We start from the raw sequence: 18292 nt of genomic DNA, 5'->3' as shown, positions 1-18292 counted from the left end.
TGACCCTTCTCTCTTGTCCATGTACTGTTCAGTAGGCACGAAACTGAAGAGAACCAGGCTGCTCTCGGTGTGAATAGTTTTCAGGACAGTGATTTTGGCTCAATTTGAGACCAGGGTTATTAGTCCCGAAGCGATCTCCATTGGGCGCGTTCGATGCGGATTCGTTTTTGTCAAGTGCCTTTCAAAGTTATGTGGATAAACATGGTCCCACTTGCGCCTACATGTCAACCGCAGTAAGTTTCTGCAGTAGCTCTTCACCAACTTCATCCTGCAGCCATCGCCTGCCTGCATGGTGGGAGGCTGCCTGGATGGTGGGAGGCTGCCTGGATGGTGGGAGGCTGCCTGGATGGTGGGAGGCTGCCTGGATGGTGGGAGGCTGCCTGGATGGTGGGAGGCTGCCTGGATGGTGGGAGGCTGCCTGCGTGGTGGGAGGCTGCCTGGATGGTGGGAGGCTGCCTGGATGGTGGGAGGCTGCCTGCATGGTGGGAGGCTGCCTGGATGGTGGGAGGCTGCCTGGATGGTGGGAGGCTGCCTGGATGGTGGGAGGCTGCCTGCGTGGTGGGAGGCTGCCTGGATGGTGGGAGGCTGCCTGGATGGTGGGAGGCTGCCTGGATGGTGGGAGGCTGCCTGCGTGGTGGGAGGCTGCCTGGATGGTGGGAGGCTGCCTGCATGGTGGGAGGCTGCCTGGATGGTGGGAGGCTGCCTGCATGGTGGGAGGCTGCCTGGATGGTGGGAGGCTGCCTGGATGGTGGGAGGCTGCCTGCATGGTGGGAGGCTGCCTGGATGGTGGGAGGCTGCCTGCATGGTAGGAGGCTCTAATGTCAACCAATCATTACAATGTTTTTGTTTGACCCACTTGAATGTGACCAAAGACATGACAAACACTTCCCTTGAATCAACCATATTTCAGAGAGATTAACTTTGATGTGGGCTTGGGACAGGCAGGTTCTGCCCATGTTACTATGATGTGGGTTCTGCCCATGTTACTATGATGTGGGTTTGGGACAGGCAGGTTCTGCCCATGTTACTATGATGTGGGCTTGGGACAGGCAGGTTCTGCCCATGTTACTATGATGTGGGCTTGGGACAGGCAGGTTCTGCCCATGTTACTATGATGTGGGTTTGGGACAGGCAGGTTCTGCCCATGTTACTTTGATGTGGGCTTGGGACAGGCAGGTTCTGCCCATGTTACTATGATGTGGGCTTGGGACAGGCAGGTTCTGCCCATGTTACTTTGATGTGGGCTTGGGACAGGCAGGTTCTGCCCATGTTACTATGATGTGGGCTTGGGACAGGCAGGTTCTGCCCATGTTACTATGATGTGGGCTTTGGACAGGCAGGTTCTGCCCATGTTACTATGATGTGGGCTTGGGACAGGCAAGTTCTGCCCATGTTACTTTGATGTGGACTTGGGACAGGCAGGTTCTGCCCATGTTACTTTGATGTGGGCTTGGGACAGGCAGGGTTCTGCCCATGTTACTATGATGTGGGCTTGGGACAGGCAGGTTCTGCCCATGTTACTATATGATGTTACATGATGTGGGCTTTGGACAGGTTTCTGCCCATGTTACTATGATGTGGGCTTTGGACAGGCAGGTTCTGCCCATGTTACTATGATGTGGACTTGGGATAGGCAGGTTCTGCCCATGTTACTATGATGTGGGCTTTGGACAGGCAGGTTCTGCCCATGTTACTATGATGTGGACTTGGGACAGGCAGGTTCTGCCCATGTTACTATGATGTGGGTTCTGCCCATGTTACTATGATGTGGGTTTGGGACAGGCAGGTTCTGCCCATGTTACTATGATGTGGGTTCTGCCCATGTTACTATGATGTGGGCTTTGGACAGGCAGGTTCTGCCCATGTTACTATGATGTGGGCTTGGGACAGGCAGGTTCTGCCCATGTTACTATGATGTGGGCTTGGGACAGGCAGGTTCTGCCCATGTTACTTTGATGTGGGCTTGGGACAGGCAGGTTCTGCCCATGTTACTATGATGTGGGCTTGGGACAGGCAGGTTCTGCCCATGTTACTATGATGTGGGCTTGGGACAGGCAGGTTCTGCCCATGTTACTTTGATGTGGGCTTGGGACAGGCAGGTTCTGCCCATGTTACTATGATGTGGGCTTGGGACAGGCAGGTTCTGCCCATGTTACTTTGATGTGGGCTTGGGACAGGCAGGGTTCTGCCCATGTTACTTTGATGTGGGCTTGGGACAGGCAGGGTTCTGCCCATGTTACTTTGATGTGGGCTTGGGACAGGCAGGTTCTGCCCATGTTACTATGATGTGGGCTTGGGACAGGCAGGTTCTGCCCATGTTACTTTGATGTGGGCTTGGGACAGGCAGGTTCTGCCCATGTTACTATGATGTGGGCTTTGGACAGGCAGGTTCTGCCCATGTTACTATGATGTGGGCTTTGGACAGGCAGGTTCTGCCCATGTTACTATGATGTGGGCTTGGGACAGGCAGGTTCTGCCCATGTTACTTTGATGTGGGCTTGGGACAGGCAGGTTCTGCCCATGTTACTTTGATGTGGGCTTGGGACAGGCAGGTTCTGCCCATGTTACTATGATGTGGGCTTGGGACAGGCAGGTTCTGCCCATGTTACTTTGATGTGGGCTTGGGACAGGCAGGTTCTGCCCATGTTACTATGATGTGGGCTTTGGACAGGCAGGTTCTGCCCATGTTACTATGATGTGGGCTTTGGACAGGCAGGTTCTGCCCATGTTACTATGATGTGGGCTTGGGACAGGCAAGTTCTGCCCATGTTACTTTGATGTGGACTTGGGACAGGCAGGTTCTGCCCATGTTACTTTGATGTGGGCTTGGGACAGGCAGGGTTCTGCCCATGTTACTATGATGTGGGCTTGGGACAGGCAGGTTCTGCCCATGTTACCATGATGTGGGTTCTGCCCATGTTACTATGATGTGGGCTTTGGACAGGCAGGTTCTGCCCATGTTACTATGATGTGGGCTTTGGACAGGCAGGTTCTGCCCATGTTACTATGATGTGGACTTGGGACAGGCAGGTTCTGCCCATGTTACTATGATGTGGGTTCTGCCCATGTTACTATGATGTGGGCTTGGGACAGGCAGGTTCTGCCCATGTTACTTTGATGTGGGCTTGGGACAGGCAGGTTCTGCCCATGTTACTTTGATGTGGGCTTGGGACAGGCAGGTTCTGCCCATGTTACTTTGATGTGGGCTTGGGACAGGCAGGTTCTGCCCATGTTACTTTGATGTGGGCTTGGGACAGGCAGGTTCTGCCCATGTTACTATGATGTGGGCTTGGGACAGGCAGGTTCTGCCCATGTTACTATGATGTGGGCTTGGGACAGGCAGGTTCTGCCCATGTTACTATGATGTGGGCTTGGGACAGGCAGGTTCTGCCCATGTTACTTTGATGTGGGCTTGGGACAGGCAGGGTTCTGCCCATGTTACTATGATGTGGGCTTGGGACAGGCAGGTTCTGCCCATGTTACTATGATGTGGGCTTTGGACAGGCAGGTTCTGCCCATGTTACTATGATGTGGGCTTGGGACAGGCAAGTTCTGCCCATGTTACTTTGATGTGGACTTGGGACAGGCAGGTTCTGCCCATGTTACTTTGATGTGGGCTTGGGACAGGCAGGGTTCTGCCCATGTTACTATGATGTGGGCTTGGGACAGGCAGGTTCTGCCCATGTTACTATGATGTGGGCTTGGGACAGGCAGGTTCTGCCCATGTTACTATGATGTGGGCTTGGGACAGGCAGGTTCTGCCCATGTTACTATGATGTGGGCTTGGGACAGGCAGGTTCTGCCCATGTTACCATGATGTGGGTTCTGCCCATGTTACTATGATGTGGGCTTGGGACAGGCAAGTTCTGCCCATGTTACCATGATGTGGGTTCTGCCCATGTTACTATGATGTGGGCTTGGGACAGGCAAGTTCTGCCCATGTTACTTTGATGTGGACTTGGGACAGGCAGGTTCTGCCCATGTTACTATGATGTGGGTTCTGCCCATGTTACTATGATGTGGGTTCTGCCCATGTTACTATGATGTGGGCTTGGGACAGGCAAGTTCTGCCCATGTTACTTTGATGTGGACTTGGGACAGGCAGGTTCTGCCCATGTTACTATGATGTGGGTTCTGCCCATGTTACTATGATGTGGGCTTGGGACAGGCAGGGTTCTGCCCATGTTACTATGATGTGGGTTCTGCCCATGTTACTATGATGTGGGTTCTGCCCATGTTACTATGATGTGGGTTCTGCCCATGTTACTATGATGTTTCTGCCCATGTTACTATGATGTGGGCTTGGGACAGGCAGGGTTCTGCCCATGTTACTATGATGTGGGTTCTGCCCATGTTACTATGATGTGGACTTGGGACAGGCAGGGTTCTGCCCATGTTACTATGATGTGGGTTCTGCCCATGTTACTATGATGTGGGCTTGGGACAGGCAAGTTCTGCCCATGTTACTTTGATGTGGACTTGGGACAGGCAGGTTCTGCCCATGTTACTTTGATGTGGGCTTGGGACAGGCAGGTTCTGCCCATGTTACTATGATGTTGGCTTGGGATAGGCAGGTTCTGCCCATGTTACTTGATGTGGGCTTGGGACAGGCAGGTTCTGCCCATGTTACTATGATGTGGGCTTGGGACAGGCAGGTTCTGCCCATGTTACTATGATGTGGGCTTGGGACAGGCAGGTTCTGCCCATGTTACTATGATGTGGGCTTGGGACAGGCAGGTTCTGCCCATGTTACTATGATGTGGGCTTGGGACAGGCAGGTTCTGCCCATGTTACTTTGATGTGGACTTGGGACAGGCAGGTTCTGCCCATGTTACTTTGATGTGGGCTTGGGACAGGCAGGTTCTGCCCATGTTACTTTGATGTGGACTTGGGACAGGCAGGTTCTGCCCATGTTACTTTGATGTGGGCTTGGGACAGGCAGGGTTCTGCCCATGTTACTATGATGTGGGCTTGGGATAGGCAGGTTCTGTCCATGTTACTATGATGTGGGCTTTGGACAGGCAGGTTCTGCCCATGTTACTATGATGTGGGCTTGGGACAGGCAGGTTCTGCCCATGTTACTATGATGTGGGCTTGGGACAGGCAGGTTCTGCCCATGTTACTATGATGTGGGCTTGGGACAGGCAGGTTCTGCCCATGTTACTATGATGTGGGCTTGGGACAGGCAGGTTCTGCCCATGTTACTATGATGTGGGCTTGGGATAGGCAGGTTCTGCCCATGTTACTATGATGTGGACTTGGGACAGGCAGGTTCTGCCCATGTTACTATGATGTGGGCTTGGGACAGGCAGGTTCTGCCCATGTTACTATGATGTGGGCTTGGGACAGGCAGGTTCTGCTCATGTTACTATGATGTGGGCTTGGGACAGGCAGGTTCTGCCCATGTTACTTTGATGTGGGCTTGGGACAGGCAGGTTCTGCCCATGTTACTATGATGTGGGCTTTGGACAGGCAGGTTCTGCCCATGTTACTATGATGTGGGCTTGGGACAGGCAGGTTCTGCCCATGTTACTATGATGTGGGCTTGGGACAGGCAGGTTCTGCCCATGTTACTTTGATGTGGGCTTTGGACAGGCAGGTTCTGCCCATGTTACTATGATGTGGGCTTGGGACAGGCAGGTTCTGCCCATGTTACTATGACGTGGGCTTGGGACAGGCAGGTTCTGCTCATGTTACTATGATGTGGGCTTGGGACAGGCAGGTTCTGCCCATGTTAATTTTGATGTGGGCTTGGGACAGGCAGGTTCTGCCCATGTTACTATGATGTGGGCTTGGGACAGGCAGGTTCTGCCCATGTTACTATGATGTGGGCTTGGGACAGGCAGGTTCTGCCCATGTTACTTTGATGTGGGCTTTGGACAGGCAGGTTCTGCCCATGTTACTATGATGTGGGCTTGGGACAGGCAGGTTCTGCCCATGTTACTATGATGTGGGCTTGGGACAGGCAGGTTCTGCTCATGTTACTATGATGTGGGCTTGGGACAGGCAGGTTCTGCCCATGTAAATTTTGATGTGGGCTTGGGACAGGCAGGTTCTGCCCATGTTACTATGATGTGGGCTTTGGACAGGCAGGTTCTGCCCATGTTACTATGATGTGGGCTTGGGACAGGCAGGTTCTGCCCATGTTACTATGATGTGGGCTTGGGACAGGCAGGTTCTGCCCATGTTACTTTGATGTGGGCTTGGGACAGGCAGGTTCTGCCCATGTTACTATGATGTGGGCTTGGGACAGGCAGGTTCTGCCCATGTTACTTTGATGTGGGCTTGGGACAGGCAGGTTCTGCCCATGTTACTTTGATGTGGGCTTGATGTGGGTTTGGGACAGGCAGGTTCTGCCCATGTTACTATGATGTGGGCTTGGGACAGGCAGGTTCTGCCCATGTTACTATGATGTGGGCTTGGGACAGGCAGGTTCTGCCCATGTTACTATGATGTGGGCTTGGGACAGGCAGGTTCTGCCCATGTTACTATGATGTGGGCTTGGGACAGGCAGGTTCTGCCCATGTTACTATGATGTGGGCTTGGGACAGGCAGGTTCTGCCCATGTTACTATGATGTGGGCTTTGGACAGGCAGGTTCTGCCCATGTTACTATGATGTGGGCTTGGGACAGGCAGGTTCTGCCCATGTTACTATGATGTGGGCTTGGGACAGGCAGGTTCTGCCCATGTTACTATGATGTGGGCTTGGGACAGGCAGGTTCTGCCCATGTTACTATGATGTGGGCTTGGGACAGGCAGGTTCTGCTCATGTTACTATGATGTGGGCTTGGGACAGGCAGGTTCTGCCCATGTTACTATGATGTGGGCTTGGGACAGGCAGGTTCTGCTCATGTTACTATGATGTGGGCTTGGGACAGGCAGGTTCTGCCCATGTTACTTTGATGTGGGCTTGGGACAGGCAGGTTCTGCCCATGTTACTATGATGTGGGCTTTGGACAGGCAGCTTCTGCCCATGTTACTTTGATGTGGGCTTGATGTGGGTTTGGGACAGGCAGGTTCTGCCCATGTTACTTTGATGTGGGCTTGGGACAGGCAGGTTCTGCCCATGTTACTATGATGTGGGCTTGGGACAGGCAGGTTCTGCCCATGTTACTTTGATGTGGGCTTGATGTGGGTTTGGGACAGGCAGGTTCTGCCCATGTTACTATGATGTGGGCTTGGGACAGGCAGGTTCTGCCCATGTTACTATGATGTGGGCTTGGGACAGGCAGGTTCTGCCCATGTTACTATGATGTGGGCTTGGGACAGGCAGGTTCTGCCCATGTTACTATGATGTGGGCTTGGGACAGGCAGGTTCTGCCCATGTTACTATGATGTGGGCTTGGGACAGGCAGGTTCTGCCCATGTTACTATGATGTGGGCTTGGGACAGGCATGTTCTGCCCATGTTACTATGATGTGGGCTTGGGACACGGCCGTGGGACTGTTTTACCAGAGACGGAGACAGACGGCAGCTTTTGGTTTAGCTTCCACCACAGAGTGAAGGTCGGAACACACACACACACAACTCTTAACCCAGGACTGATGACATACTTCAGGAGTGGAGGAGACGAACCTCGACCCCCAGACTTTCTGCATTGGCTTACGAAGTTTGACGCGATGGTACACCAGACGCTTGGCATTTGGGAGGAAGGGTAATGGGAAGATTACACACAGACTGACAACACATCCCATAGAATCAGATGATTCACTTTATAATATGCTCACATAAGCTTATAGCAAGTTTAAGGCATTATACTGGTCGGTGTTCCCCATGATGAAGGAGTGTTCCCCATGATGAAGGAGTGTTCCCCATGATGAAGGAGTGTTCCCCATGATGAAGGAGTGTTCCCCATGATGAAGGAGTGTTCCCCATGATGAAGGAGTGTTCCCCATGATGAAGGAGTGTTCCCCATGATGAAGGAGTGTTCCCCATGATGAAGGAGTGTTCCCCATGATGAAGGAGTGTTCCCCATGATGAAGGAGTGTTCCCCATGATGAAGGAGTGTTCCCCATGATGAAGGAGTGTTCCCCATGATGAAGGAGTGTTCCCCATGATGAAGGAGCACTATATGTCTGGAGTGGAGTAGTGACAATCATTCCATAGAAAGTGAATGAACATATAGTGCCTGTGACACTTTTATAAAAGGTGCATACATGCTTATAACAAGTTATAAGGCATTGTACCAGTTGGCTTTTACGTAACGTGTTACCAAACAACCTTCTCCATTAGAAGCTTTCAGACAACAACATAATGGGTCAAATCGCCTTCTACAGCAACATGGTATGGAACAACACATTCATTCAACCATGTAGGTTTGATAGGGCATTGACATTGCATACCTGACAACGCACCATTGTATTTCTATGGAACAACACATTCATTCAACCATGTAGGTTTGATAGGGCATTGACATTGCATACCTGACAACGCACCATTGTATTTCTATGGAACAACACATTCATTCAACCATGTAGGTTTGATAGGGGCATTGTCATTGCATACCTGACAACGCACCATTGTATTTCTATGGAACAAACGGACACGTTAGTTGACAGGGTTGTACTCATTAGGACATGCAACTGAAAACGTTTTTAGAAACGCTTCTTATTGGAGTCCAGGTAGTCTCTTCCCGTTGCAGCCTGTTGTTGTTCCGTTCGGTACCTAATGAACACTTCCACCTTGTGTAGAATAGACTGGGCCTCTGGGACAGAATCATGTCCACTCGTCTCATTTCTAAATCAGAAACATTTTGTCAGAACATCGCCCCCTCTTGAACGGACCCCAGTCCTCTTGTAATTAGTGTTGGGCTTTAACATTGTGGATGGAGTGTTGGGAGTGGATAGCTGCAGTGTCAATCATACGAGAAAAGGTGTGTTACTGGTGAGAAGGGGGCGGGACAAAGGTGAAACTGCTTCTTATAGGTCCTCAGTGATAGTACATGATGCTGATAAGCTAATAATAATAATCTATCATTGACTCATTTTCTCAATAGAAAAGTCCTATTGAGTTTGACTTCCTCATATATTAGATACATATATAGTTGATTTCCTGCAGGTACATTTCAACTTTGAACCTGTATCAAATGTTAATAACACTCATGTCTCAAAGCAGTGCTTCACAAACATCTACGATTGTCAGACGTTTTCAAACCTCAAGTGGTGAGATAAAACCCAAATTGACACCTCAGATTTGACAGAAACTTAAATTTTTTTTAAAAAAAAAAGGCTAAGAATGCATCTCAAATGGCAGCCTATTCCGTTTATAGTGCACTACTTTGACCAGGGCCCTATGAGAATAGGGTGCCATTTGGGACTCATTCTAAATGTGTTCCTGGCTTTAGAGAAGGTATCTAGGCACTGTCTATCTATTTCCTACCAACTGGCATATCTGTCTGTGCACCCTGTGGCCCTGTGGTATCTAGACACTATCTCCTACCAACTGTCTGTCTGTCTGTCTGTTTGCCATGTGGTATCTAGACACTATCTCCTACCATCTGTCTGTCTGTCTGTCTGTCTGTCTGTCTGTCTGTCTGTCTGTCTGTCTGTCTGTCTGTCTGTCTGTCTGTCCGTCCAGCCAGCCAGCCAGCCAGCCAGCCATGTGGTATCTAGTCACTATCTCCTACCAACTGTCTGTCTGTCCACCCTGTATCTAGACACTATCTCCTCCAACTGTCTGTCTGTCCACCCTGTATCTAGACACTATCTCCTACCAACTGTCCGTCTGTCCACCCTGTGGCTGGTGGGGCAATTCAGAGAGAAAATAAATACAATTAAAAATGATCTTTGGATTCAAAATGTCAAAAATCAATGTGTCCCTGTTGATTCTCACCGCAGAGGTTAAAGTTGAACCTCTGTGTAGTAGGCTCTACACCAACTTCCTGGACACAAATGAAAGATAGTGCTGGACTAAGAAGATATTTCAATATGGATTCTCCATCGAGTATGTTTTTAAGTCCAGGACTAGACTTAATCTGTGGGAAGGTTTCCTGGTTGATTGTATGGTCCAACTCAAACCTTTATAAATGCTGATATTGCAGTTTATGTAAAGATGGTGTAAATGAAATGTACTGGGGTAGCGAAGAGGTAACATTTGTTACAAACACCAAAGGAGGCTTTAGTCACACACACACACACACACACACACACACACACACACACACACACACACACACACACACACACACACACACACACACACACACACACACACACACACACACACACACACACACACACACACACACACACACACACACACACTAGTACAGCAGCTTTAGGCTTATCTCCTAGTCGTTGCTCTAAGGACTTGGGACAGAAGGCCAGTTGGGTTTAGAGGGGGCTGGGATCGGCCCTGGTGGCATATAAACAGAACTATCTAAAAAAAAAAGGACCTGGGTTCAAATGCTATTTGAAATCATTTCAAAGACTTAAAACTGTGCTTGATTGATCTCGCCTGGATTAATGAACCGATAGGAGTCTAAACACTGCAAACCCCGCCCATCTGGCACTTCAGGCCGGCTAGAACAAACACTGAAATTATTTTTTTTTAAATGTCAAATACTATATGAACCCAGGTGTAATATCAAACAGGCTCTCCTAGCAAACAACCACACAGGACAACATACGCAAACTAAACAATTCAAGTTGTTCAACACCAAGTCGGTGTAAATAGTAGAAAGTACCTGGTTGTATGTGATACATGACATATTAGTCAGCTATATAAAATAAAGAGTCCGTCCCTCAAACAGGAATAGAGGGAAGAAGACAGTCACATGGCGAGAGGAGAGAGAGAAGGACAAGTACACAAGAAGGAGCTTATCAATCTTTACGCCATTTCAAAATGGCAGCCACAACACGCCAACACTGTATATACACGTCCGTCTGTAGAGTAACAAAACCACAAAACCAAAATGGGGCATAGGACCGCTCTTCTTCTCCCCCTCCTTCCCCTCTCCCCTCCATGTGTTTTTTGGGTTTATGTCATTGAGGCTTCATGCCTGCCCCCGCAGCTCCCGCACGCCACCCCGGCCCGGTGGCAGGCGTGAAGGGGCGGGTACAGACAGAGACACGGCGCCACTAGGGACAACCCCAGCAGAGCTGCCCATCGCGTGCCCAGCCTCCCCTCGCCACCCCCCTCACAGGAGCAGGGGTCTGAGTAGTCCCCTTCCGGGTCAGACATGCAGTGGTACAGCAGTGTGTCGGCCAGCCACATGCAGCTGACCCTCCGGACGCACGCCCTGATCGGGTCCGGCGCGTCCTGGCAGCGCCCCCGGCGGTTGTTACCGCCGTAGAACGTTTCGCCGCAGTATTGGCACTGCAGGCGCTCGCCAACACCGCCCTCCTCAGACTTCTTGTCCTGTCCATCAGACGAGCCAGGAAGGAGGGGCTGGGGCTGGGTAGAGACCACGCCCCCACCGAAGCCCTCATCCCCTGGACGGCGGTGTTGCGAACCCAAGCCGGCGTAGTGGTGCCTCTTGGGTAAAGGTCTGAAGGTAGGTTTGGGGTCGGAGGAATATACCGGTGTGGATACCAGGGGATAACTATAGTGGTGTTTGTGGGGCTCGCTCTTAGCGAAGTGGACATAGGACTCAGACATAGAGTCGTCTGGCGGGCGGTTGTATTTGTGGCGCACGGTGGCGTGGCGGTAGTCCTCATAGCCCCTGAGCCAGGAGCGTTCTAGTTGGTCCATGTGGAGTTCCGAGCGGGAGGAGGATTCCGAGGGGAGCTCCCAGGAACGTTCCCGAGGGTTGATCCTGACGATCTCCTCGTCGTCCTGGAAGGTGACGTGGCGAGGGATGCGGGGCAGAGGCTGCAGGGAGGAGAGGGAGAGAGGGAGTTGATAGGAGAGGAGAGAGAGAGAGAGAGAGAGATAGGAGAGGAGAGGAGAGAGAGAGAGGAGAGAGAGAGAGAGAGAGAGGATAGGAGAGGAGAGAGAGAGAGAGAGAGAGAGAGAGAGAGAGAGAGAGAGAGAGAGAGAGGAGAGGAGAGAGAGAGAGAGAGGAGAGAGAGAGAGAGAGAGAGAGAGAGAGAGAGAGAGAGAGGAGAGGAGAGAGGAGAGAGAGGAGAGAGAGAGAGAGAGAGAGAGAGAGAGAGAGGATAGGAGAGGAGAGAGAGAGAGAGGATAGGATAGGAGAGAGAGAGAGAGGATAGGATAGGAGAGAGAGAGAGAGAGAGAGAGAGGAGGAGAGAGAGAGAGAGAGAGAGAGAGATAGGAGAGAGAGAGAGAGAGAGAGAGAGAGGATAGGAGAGAGAGAAGAGAGAGAGGATAGGATAGGAGAGAGAGAGAGAGGATAGGATAGGAGAGAGAGAGAGAGAGAGAGAGAGAGAGGAGAGAGAGAAGAGAGAGAGGATAGGATAGGAGAGAGAGAGAGAGAGAGGGATAGGATAGGAGAGAGAGAGAGAGATAGGATAGGAGAGAGAGAGAGAGAGAGAGAGAGAGAGAGAGGATAGGAGAGAGAGAGAGAGAGGGATAGGATAGGAGAGAGAGAGAGAGAGAGGATAGGATAGGAGAGAGAGAGAGAGAGAGAGGATAGGATAGGAGAGAGAGAGAGAGGATAGGATAGGATAGGAGAGAGAGAAGATGAACAAATGCCTCGAATTGAACAAATGTCATTAGATAACACGTTGGAGCTACAGACACGGTGTGGATGATGGAGCTACAGACACGGTGTGGATGATGGAGCTACAGACACGGTGTGGATGATGGAGCTACAGACACGGTGTGGATGATGGAGCTACAGACACGGTGTGGATGATGGAGCTACAGACACGGTGTGGATGATGGAGCTACAGACACGGTGTGGATGATGGAGCTACAGACACGGTGTGGATGATGGAGCTACAGACACGGTGTGGATGATGGAGCTACAGACACGGTGTGGATGATGGAGCTACAGACACGGTGTGGATGATGGAGCTACAGACACGGTGTGGATGATGGAGCTACAGACACGGTGTGGATGATGGAGCTACAGACACGGTGTGGATGATGGAGCTACAGACACGGTGTGGATGATGGAGCTACAGACACGGTGTGGATGATGGAGCTACAGACACGGTGTGGATGATGGAGCTACAGACACGGTGTGGATGATGGAGCTACAGACACGGTGTGGATGATGGAGCTACAGACACGGTGTGGATGATGGAGCTACAGACACGGTGTGGATGATGGAGCTACAGACACGGTGTGGATGATGGAGCTACAGACACGGTGTGGATGATGGAGCTACAGACACGGTGTGGATGATGGAGCTACAGACACGGTGTGGATGATGGAGCTACAGACACGGTGTGGATGATGGAGCTACAGACACGGTGTGGATGATGGAGCTACAGACACGGTGTGGATGATGGAGCTACAGACACGGTGTGGATGATGGAGCTACAGACACGGTGTGGATGATGGAGCTACAGACACGGTGTGGATGATGGAGCTACAGACACGGTGTGGATGATGGAGCTACAGACACGGTGTGGATGATGGAGCTACAGACACGGTGTGGATGATGGAGCTACAGACACGGTGTGGATGATGGAGCTACAGACACGGTGTGGATGATGGAGCTACAGACATGGTGTGGATGATGGAGCTACAGACACGGTGTGGATGATGGAGCTACAGACACGGTGTGGATGATGGAGCTACAGACACGGTGTGGATGATGGAGCTACAGACACGGTGTGGATGATGGAGCTACAGACACGGTGTGGATGATGGAGCTACAGACACGGTGTGGATGATGGAGCTACAGACACGGTGTGGATGATGGAGCTACAGACACGGTGTGGATGATGGAGCTACAGACACGGTGTGGATGATGGAGCTACAGACACGGTGTGGATGATGGAGCTACAGACACGGTGTGGATGATGGAGCTACAGACACGGTGTGGATGATGGAGCTACAGACACGGTGTGGATGATGGAGCTACAGACACGGTGTGGATGATGGAGCTACAGACACGGTGTGGATGATGGAGCTACAGACACGGTGTGGATGATGGAGCTACAGACACGGTGTGGATGATGGAGCTACAGACACGGTGTGGATGATGGAGCTACAGACACGGTGTGGATGATGGAGCTACAGACACGGTGTGGATGATGGAGCTACAGACACGGTGTGGATGATGGAGCTACAGACACGGTGTGGATGATGGAGCTACAGACACGGTGTGGATGATGGAGCTACAGACACGGTGTGGATGATGGAGCTACAGACACGGTGTGGATGATGGAGCTACAGACACGGTGTGGATGATGGAGCTACAGACACGGTGTGGATGATGGAGCTACAGACACGGTGTGGATGATGGAGCTACAGACACGGTGTGGATGATGGAGCTACAGACACGGTGTGGATGATGGAGCTACAGACACGGTGTGGATGATGGAGCTACAGACACGGTGTGGATGATGGAGCTACAGACACGGTGTGGATGATGGAGCTACAGACACGGTGTGGATGATGGAGCTACAGACACGGTGTGGATGATGGAGCTACAGACACGGTGTGGATGATGGAGCTACAGACACGGTGTGGATGATGGAGCTACAGACACGGTGTGGATGATGGAGCTACAGACACGGTGTGGATGATGGAGCTACAGACACGGTGTGGATGATGGAGCTACAGACACGGTGTGGATGATGGAGCTACAGACACGGTGTGGATGATGGAGCTACAGACACGGTGTGGATGATGGAGCTACAGACACGGTGTGGATGATGGAGCTACAGACACGGTGTGGATGATGGAGCTACAGACACGGTGTGGATGATGGAGCTACAGACACGGTGTGGATGATGGAGCTACAGACACGGTGTGGATGATGGAGCTACAGACACGGTGTGGATGATGGAGCTACAGACACGGTGTGGATGATGGAGCTACAGACACGGTGTGGATGATGGAGCTACAGACACGGTGTGGATGATGTGGATGATGGAGCTACAGACACGGTGTGGATGATGGAGCTACAGACACGGTGTGGATGATGGAGCTACAGACACGGTGTGGATGATGGAGCTACAGACACGGTGTGGATGATGGAGCTACAGACACGGTGTGGATGATGGAGCTACAGACACGGTGTGGATGATGGAGCTACAGACACGGTGTGGATGATGGAGCTACAGACATGGTGTGGATGATGGAGCTACAGACACGGTGTGGATGATGGAGCTACAGACACGGTGTGGATGATGGAGCTACAGACATGGTGTGGATGATGGAGCTACAGACACGGTGTGGATGATGGAGCTACAGACACGGTGTGGATGATGGAGCTACAGACATGGTGTGGATGATGGAGCTACAGACACGGTGTGGATGATGGAGCTACAGACACGGTGTGGATGATGGAGCTACAGACACGGTGTGGATGATGGAGCTACAGACACGGTGTGGATGATGGAGCTACAGACATGGTGTGGATGATGGAGCTACAGACACGGTGTGGATGATGGAGCTACAGACACGGTGTGGATGATGGAGCTACAGACACGGTGTGGATGATGGAGCTACAGACACGGTGTGGATGATGGAGCTACAGACATGGTGTGGATGATGGAGCTACAGACATGGTGTGGATGATGGAGTTACAGACACGGTGTGGATGATGGAGCTACAGACACGGTGTGGATGATGGAGCTACAGACACGGTGTGGATGATGGAGTTACAGACACGGTGTGGATGATGGAGCTACAGACATGGTGTGGATGATGGAGCTACAGACACGGTGTGGATGATGGAGCTACAGACACGGTGTGGATGATGGAGTTACAGACACGGTGTGGATGATGGAGTTGGATGATGGAGCAGACACGGTGTGGATGATGGAGCTACAGACATGGTGTGGATGATGGAGCTACAGACATGGTGTGGATGATGGAGCTACAGACATGGTGTGGATGATGGAGCTACAGACACGGTGTGGATGATGGAGCTACAGACACGGTGTGGATGATGGAGCTACAGACACGGTGTGGATGATGGAGCTACAGACACGGTGTGGATGATGGAGCTACAGACACGGTGTGGATGATGGAGCTACAGACATGGTGTGGATGATGGAGCTCCAGACACGGTGTGGATGATGGAGCTACAGACACGGTGTGGATGATGGAGCTCCAGACATGGTGTGGATGATGGAGCTCCAGACACGGTGTGGATGATGGAGCTACAGAGACACGGTGTGGATGATGGAGCTACAGACACGGTGTGGATGATGGAGCTCCAGACACGGTGTGGATGATGGAGCTACAGACACGGTGTGGATGATGGAGCTACAGACATGGTGTGGATGATGGAGCTACAGACATGGTGTGGATGATGGAGCTGGTGGAGACACGGTGTGGATGATGGAGCTACAGACACGGTGTGGATGATGGAGCTACAGACACGGTGTGGATGATGGAGCTATAGACACGGTGTGGATGATGGAGCTATAGACACGGTGTGGATGATGGAGCTCCAGACACGGTGTGGATGATGGAGCTACAGACACGGTGTGGATGATGGAGCTACAGACACGGTGTGGATGATGGAGCTACAGACACGGTGTGGATGATGGAGCTACAGACATGGTGTGGATGATGGAGCTACAGACATGGTGTGGATGATGGAGCTACAGACACGGTGTGGATGATGGAGCTACAGACATGGTGTGGATGATGGAGCTACAGACATGGTGTGGATGATGCTGTGTAACTTTTGTATTTATTGTTCCACTGTGTACATTTTACTACACAGTATTCTCTAAATATATGCATTACTATTAGTAATATGCAGTGATGAAGTGGTAAACAGTGAGGTGGGTAAACGCTGACTGCTGTTATGCAGAGTAAGACAAATGCAAAATACATCTTAAAAAAAGTAACAGTAAAATAACAATAACGAGGCTATATACAGGGGGTACGGGTTAGTCGAGGTAGTTTAATGGGGGCCGGCCTGAGTGATTCAAGGAAAGGTTTCGAAAAAAAGTTCAGAAAAACGACTAAGTCCAGACATCTCTGTTCATTGCATGTTTTTCGGGCACCTGGTTTTATTTTTGGGTTACCAAGCCCCATTTTCAAAAGGGTTTTAAATGCATTTAAGGGGCATCCAGACCTCCATGCCCGCTATGGGAACACCATACTACGGCCCTAAATCAATGGGGGACGGCATTGGTGATTTATGGAGGTTTGGAAAAAAAGTCCAAACTTCTCATGGTTTGGGGTAGAAGCTGTTCAGCAGTCTAATGGTTTGGGGGTAGAAGCTGTTCAGCAGACTAATGGTTTGGGGGTAGAAGCTGTTCAGCAGACTAATGGTTTGGGGGTAGAAGCTGTTCAGCAGTCTAATGGTTTGGGGGTAGAAGCTGTTCAGCAGTCTAATGGTTTGGGGGTAGAAGCTGTTCAGCAGTCTAATGGTTTGGGGGTAGAAGCTGTTCAGCAGTCTAATGGTTTGGGGGTAGAAGCTGTTCAGCAGTCTAATGGTTTGGGGGTAGAAGCTGTTCAGCAGTCTAATGGTTTGGGGGTAGAAGCTGTTCAGCAGTCTAATGGTTTGGGGGAAGCTAGAAATGGTTTGGGGGTAGAAGCTGTTCAGCAGTCTAATGGTTTGGGGAACCTGTTCAGAAATGCTGTTCAGCAGTCTAATGGTTTGGGGGTAGAAGCTGTTCAGCAGTCTAATGGTTTGGGGTAGAAGCTGTTCAGCAGACTAATGGTTTGGGGGTAGAAGCTGTTCAGCAGACTAATGGTTTGGGGGTAGAAGCTGTTCAGCAGACTAATGGTTTGGGGGTAGAAGCTGTTCAGCAGACTAATGGTTTGGGGGTAGAAGCTGTTCAGCAGACTAATGGTTTGGGGGTAGAAGCTGTTCAGCAGACTAATGGTTTGGGGGTAGAAGCTGTTCAGCAGACTAATGGTTTGGGGGTAGAAGCTGTTCAGCAGTCTAATGGTTTGGGGGTAGAAGCTGTTCAGCAGACTAATGGTTTGGGGGTAGAAGCTGTTCAGCAGTCTAATGGTTTGGGGGTAGAAGCTGTTCAGCAGTCTAATGGTTTGGGGGTAGAAGCTGTTCAGCAGTCTAATGGTTTGGGGTAGAAGCTGTTCAGCAGTCTAATGGTTTGGGGGTAGAAGCTGTTCAGCAGTCTAATGGTTTGGGGGTAGAAGCTGTTCAGCAGTCTAATGGTTTGGGGGTAGAAGCTGTTCAGCAGTCTAATGGTTTGGGGGTAGAAGCTGTTCAGCAGTCTAATGGTTTGGGGGTAGAAGCTGTTCAGCAGTCTAATGGTTTGGGGGTAGAAGCTGTTCAGC

General features: G+C 51.0%; 1 protein-coding gene and 2 long non-coding RNA genes across 43 annotated transcripts in view; 1 reads left to right on the top strand and 2 right to left on the bottom strand.

The window, feature by feature from the left end:
* The first annotated feature begins 765 nt into the window (after window positions 1-765).
* Window positions 766-7335, top strand: LOC127927191 (uncharacterized). Of its 40 annotated transcripts, none has more exons than XR_008126557.1 (14): window positions 766-1340; window positions 1638-1719; window positions 1854-2552; window positions 2799-2881; window positions 3180-3261; window positions 3591-3673; window positions 3797-3863; window positions 4779-4819; window positions 5231-5640; window positions 5806-6010; window positions 6176-6257; window positions 6299-6391; window positions 6761-6801; window positions 7018-7335. It is a non-coding gene; the product is annotated as an uncharacterized LOC127927191 (long non-coding RNA). The 40 variants fall into 40 exon arrangements; XR_008126567.1 differs by having other exon boundaries at window positions 3139-3261; window positions 3632-3673; window positions 4779-4860; window positions 5559-5640; XR_008126568.1 differs by having other exon boundaries at window positions 3098-3220; window positions 3632-3673; window positions 4779-4860; window positions 5559-5640.
* A 354-nt stretch (window positions 7336-7689) lies between these two features.
* LOC127927192 (uncharacterized) lies at window positions 7690-9643 on the bottom strand. Its single transcript, XR_008126576.1, has 2 exons — window positions 8507-9643; window positions 7690-8424 (listed from the first exon to the last, which is right to left on the bottom strand). It is a non-coding gene; the product is annotated as an uncharacterized LOC127927192 (long non-coding RNA).
* A 496-nt stretch (window positions 9644-10139) lies between these two features.
* Window positions 10140-18292, bottom strand: part of LOC118382925 (sprouty-related, EVH1 domain-containing protein 2-like) — a 37408-nt gene continuing 29255 nt past the window's right edge. For both annotated transcript variants that reach the window (XM_052513111.1, XM_052513112.1), the window contains exon 6: window positions 10140-11812. In XM_052513111.1, the coding sequence (XP_052369071.1) occupies window positions 10979-11812 (834 nt within the window). In that variant the 3' untranslated portion in view covers window positions 10140-10978. The remainder of the gene's footprint in view (window positions 11813-18292) is intronic.

This window comes from Oncorhynchus keta, unplaced genomic scaffold (genome assembly GCF_023373465.1).
Source record: "Oncorhynchus keta strain PuntledgeMale-10-30-2019 unplaced genomic scaffold, Oket_V2 Un_contig_972_pilon_pilon, whole genome shotgun sequence".
Classification (NCBI taxonomy): domain Eukaryota; kingdom Metazoa; phylum Chordata; class Actinopteri; order Salmoniformes; family Salmonidae; genus Oncorhynchus; species Oncorhynchus keta.
The sequence above is the reverse complement of the archived record's forward strand: the minus strand, read 5'-3'. Positions and strand labels throughout refer to the sequence as shown.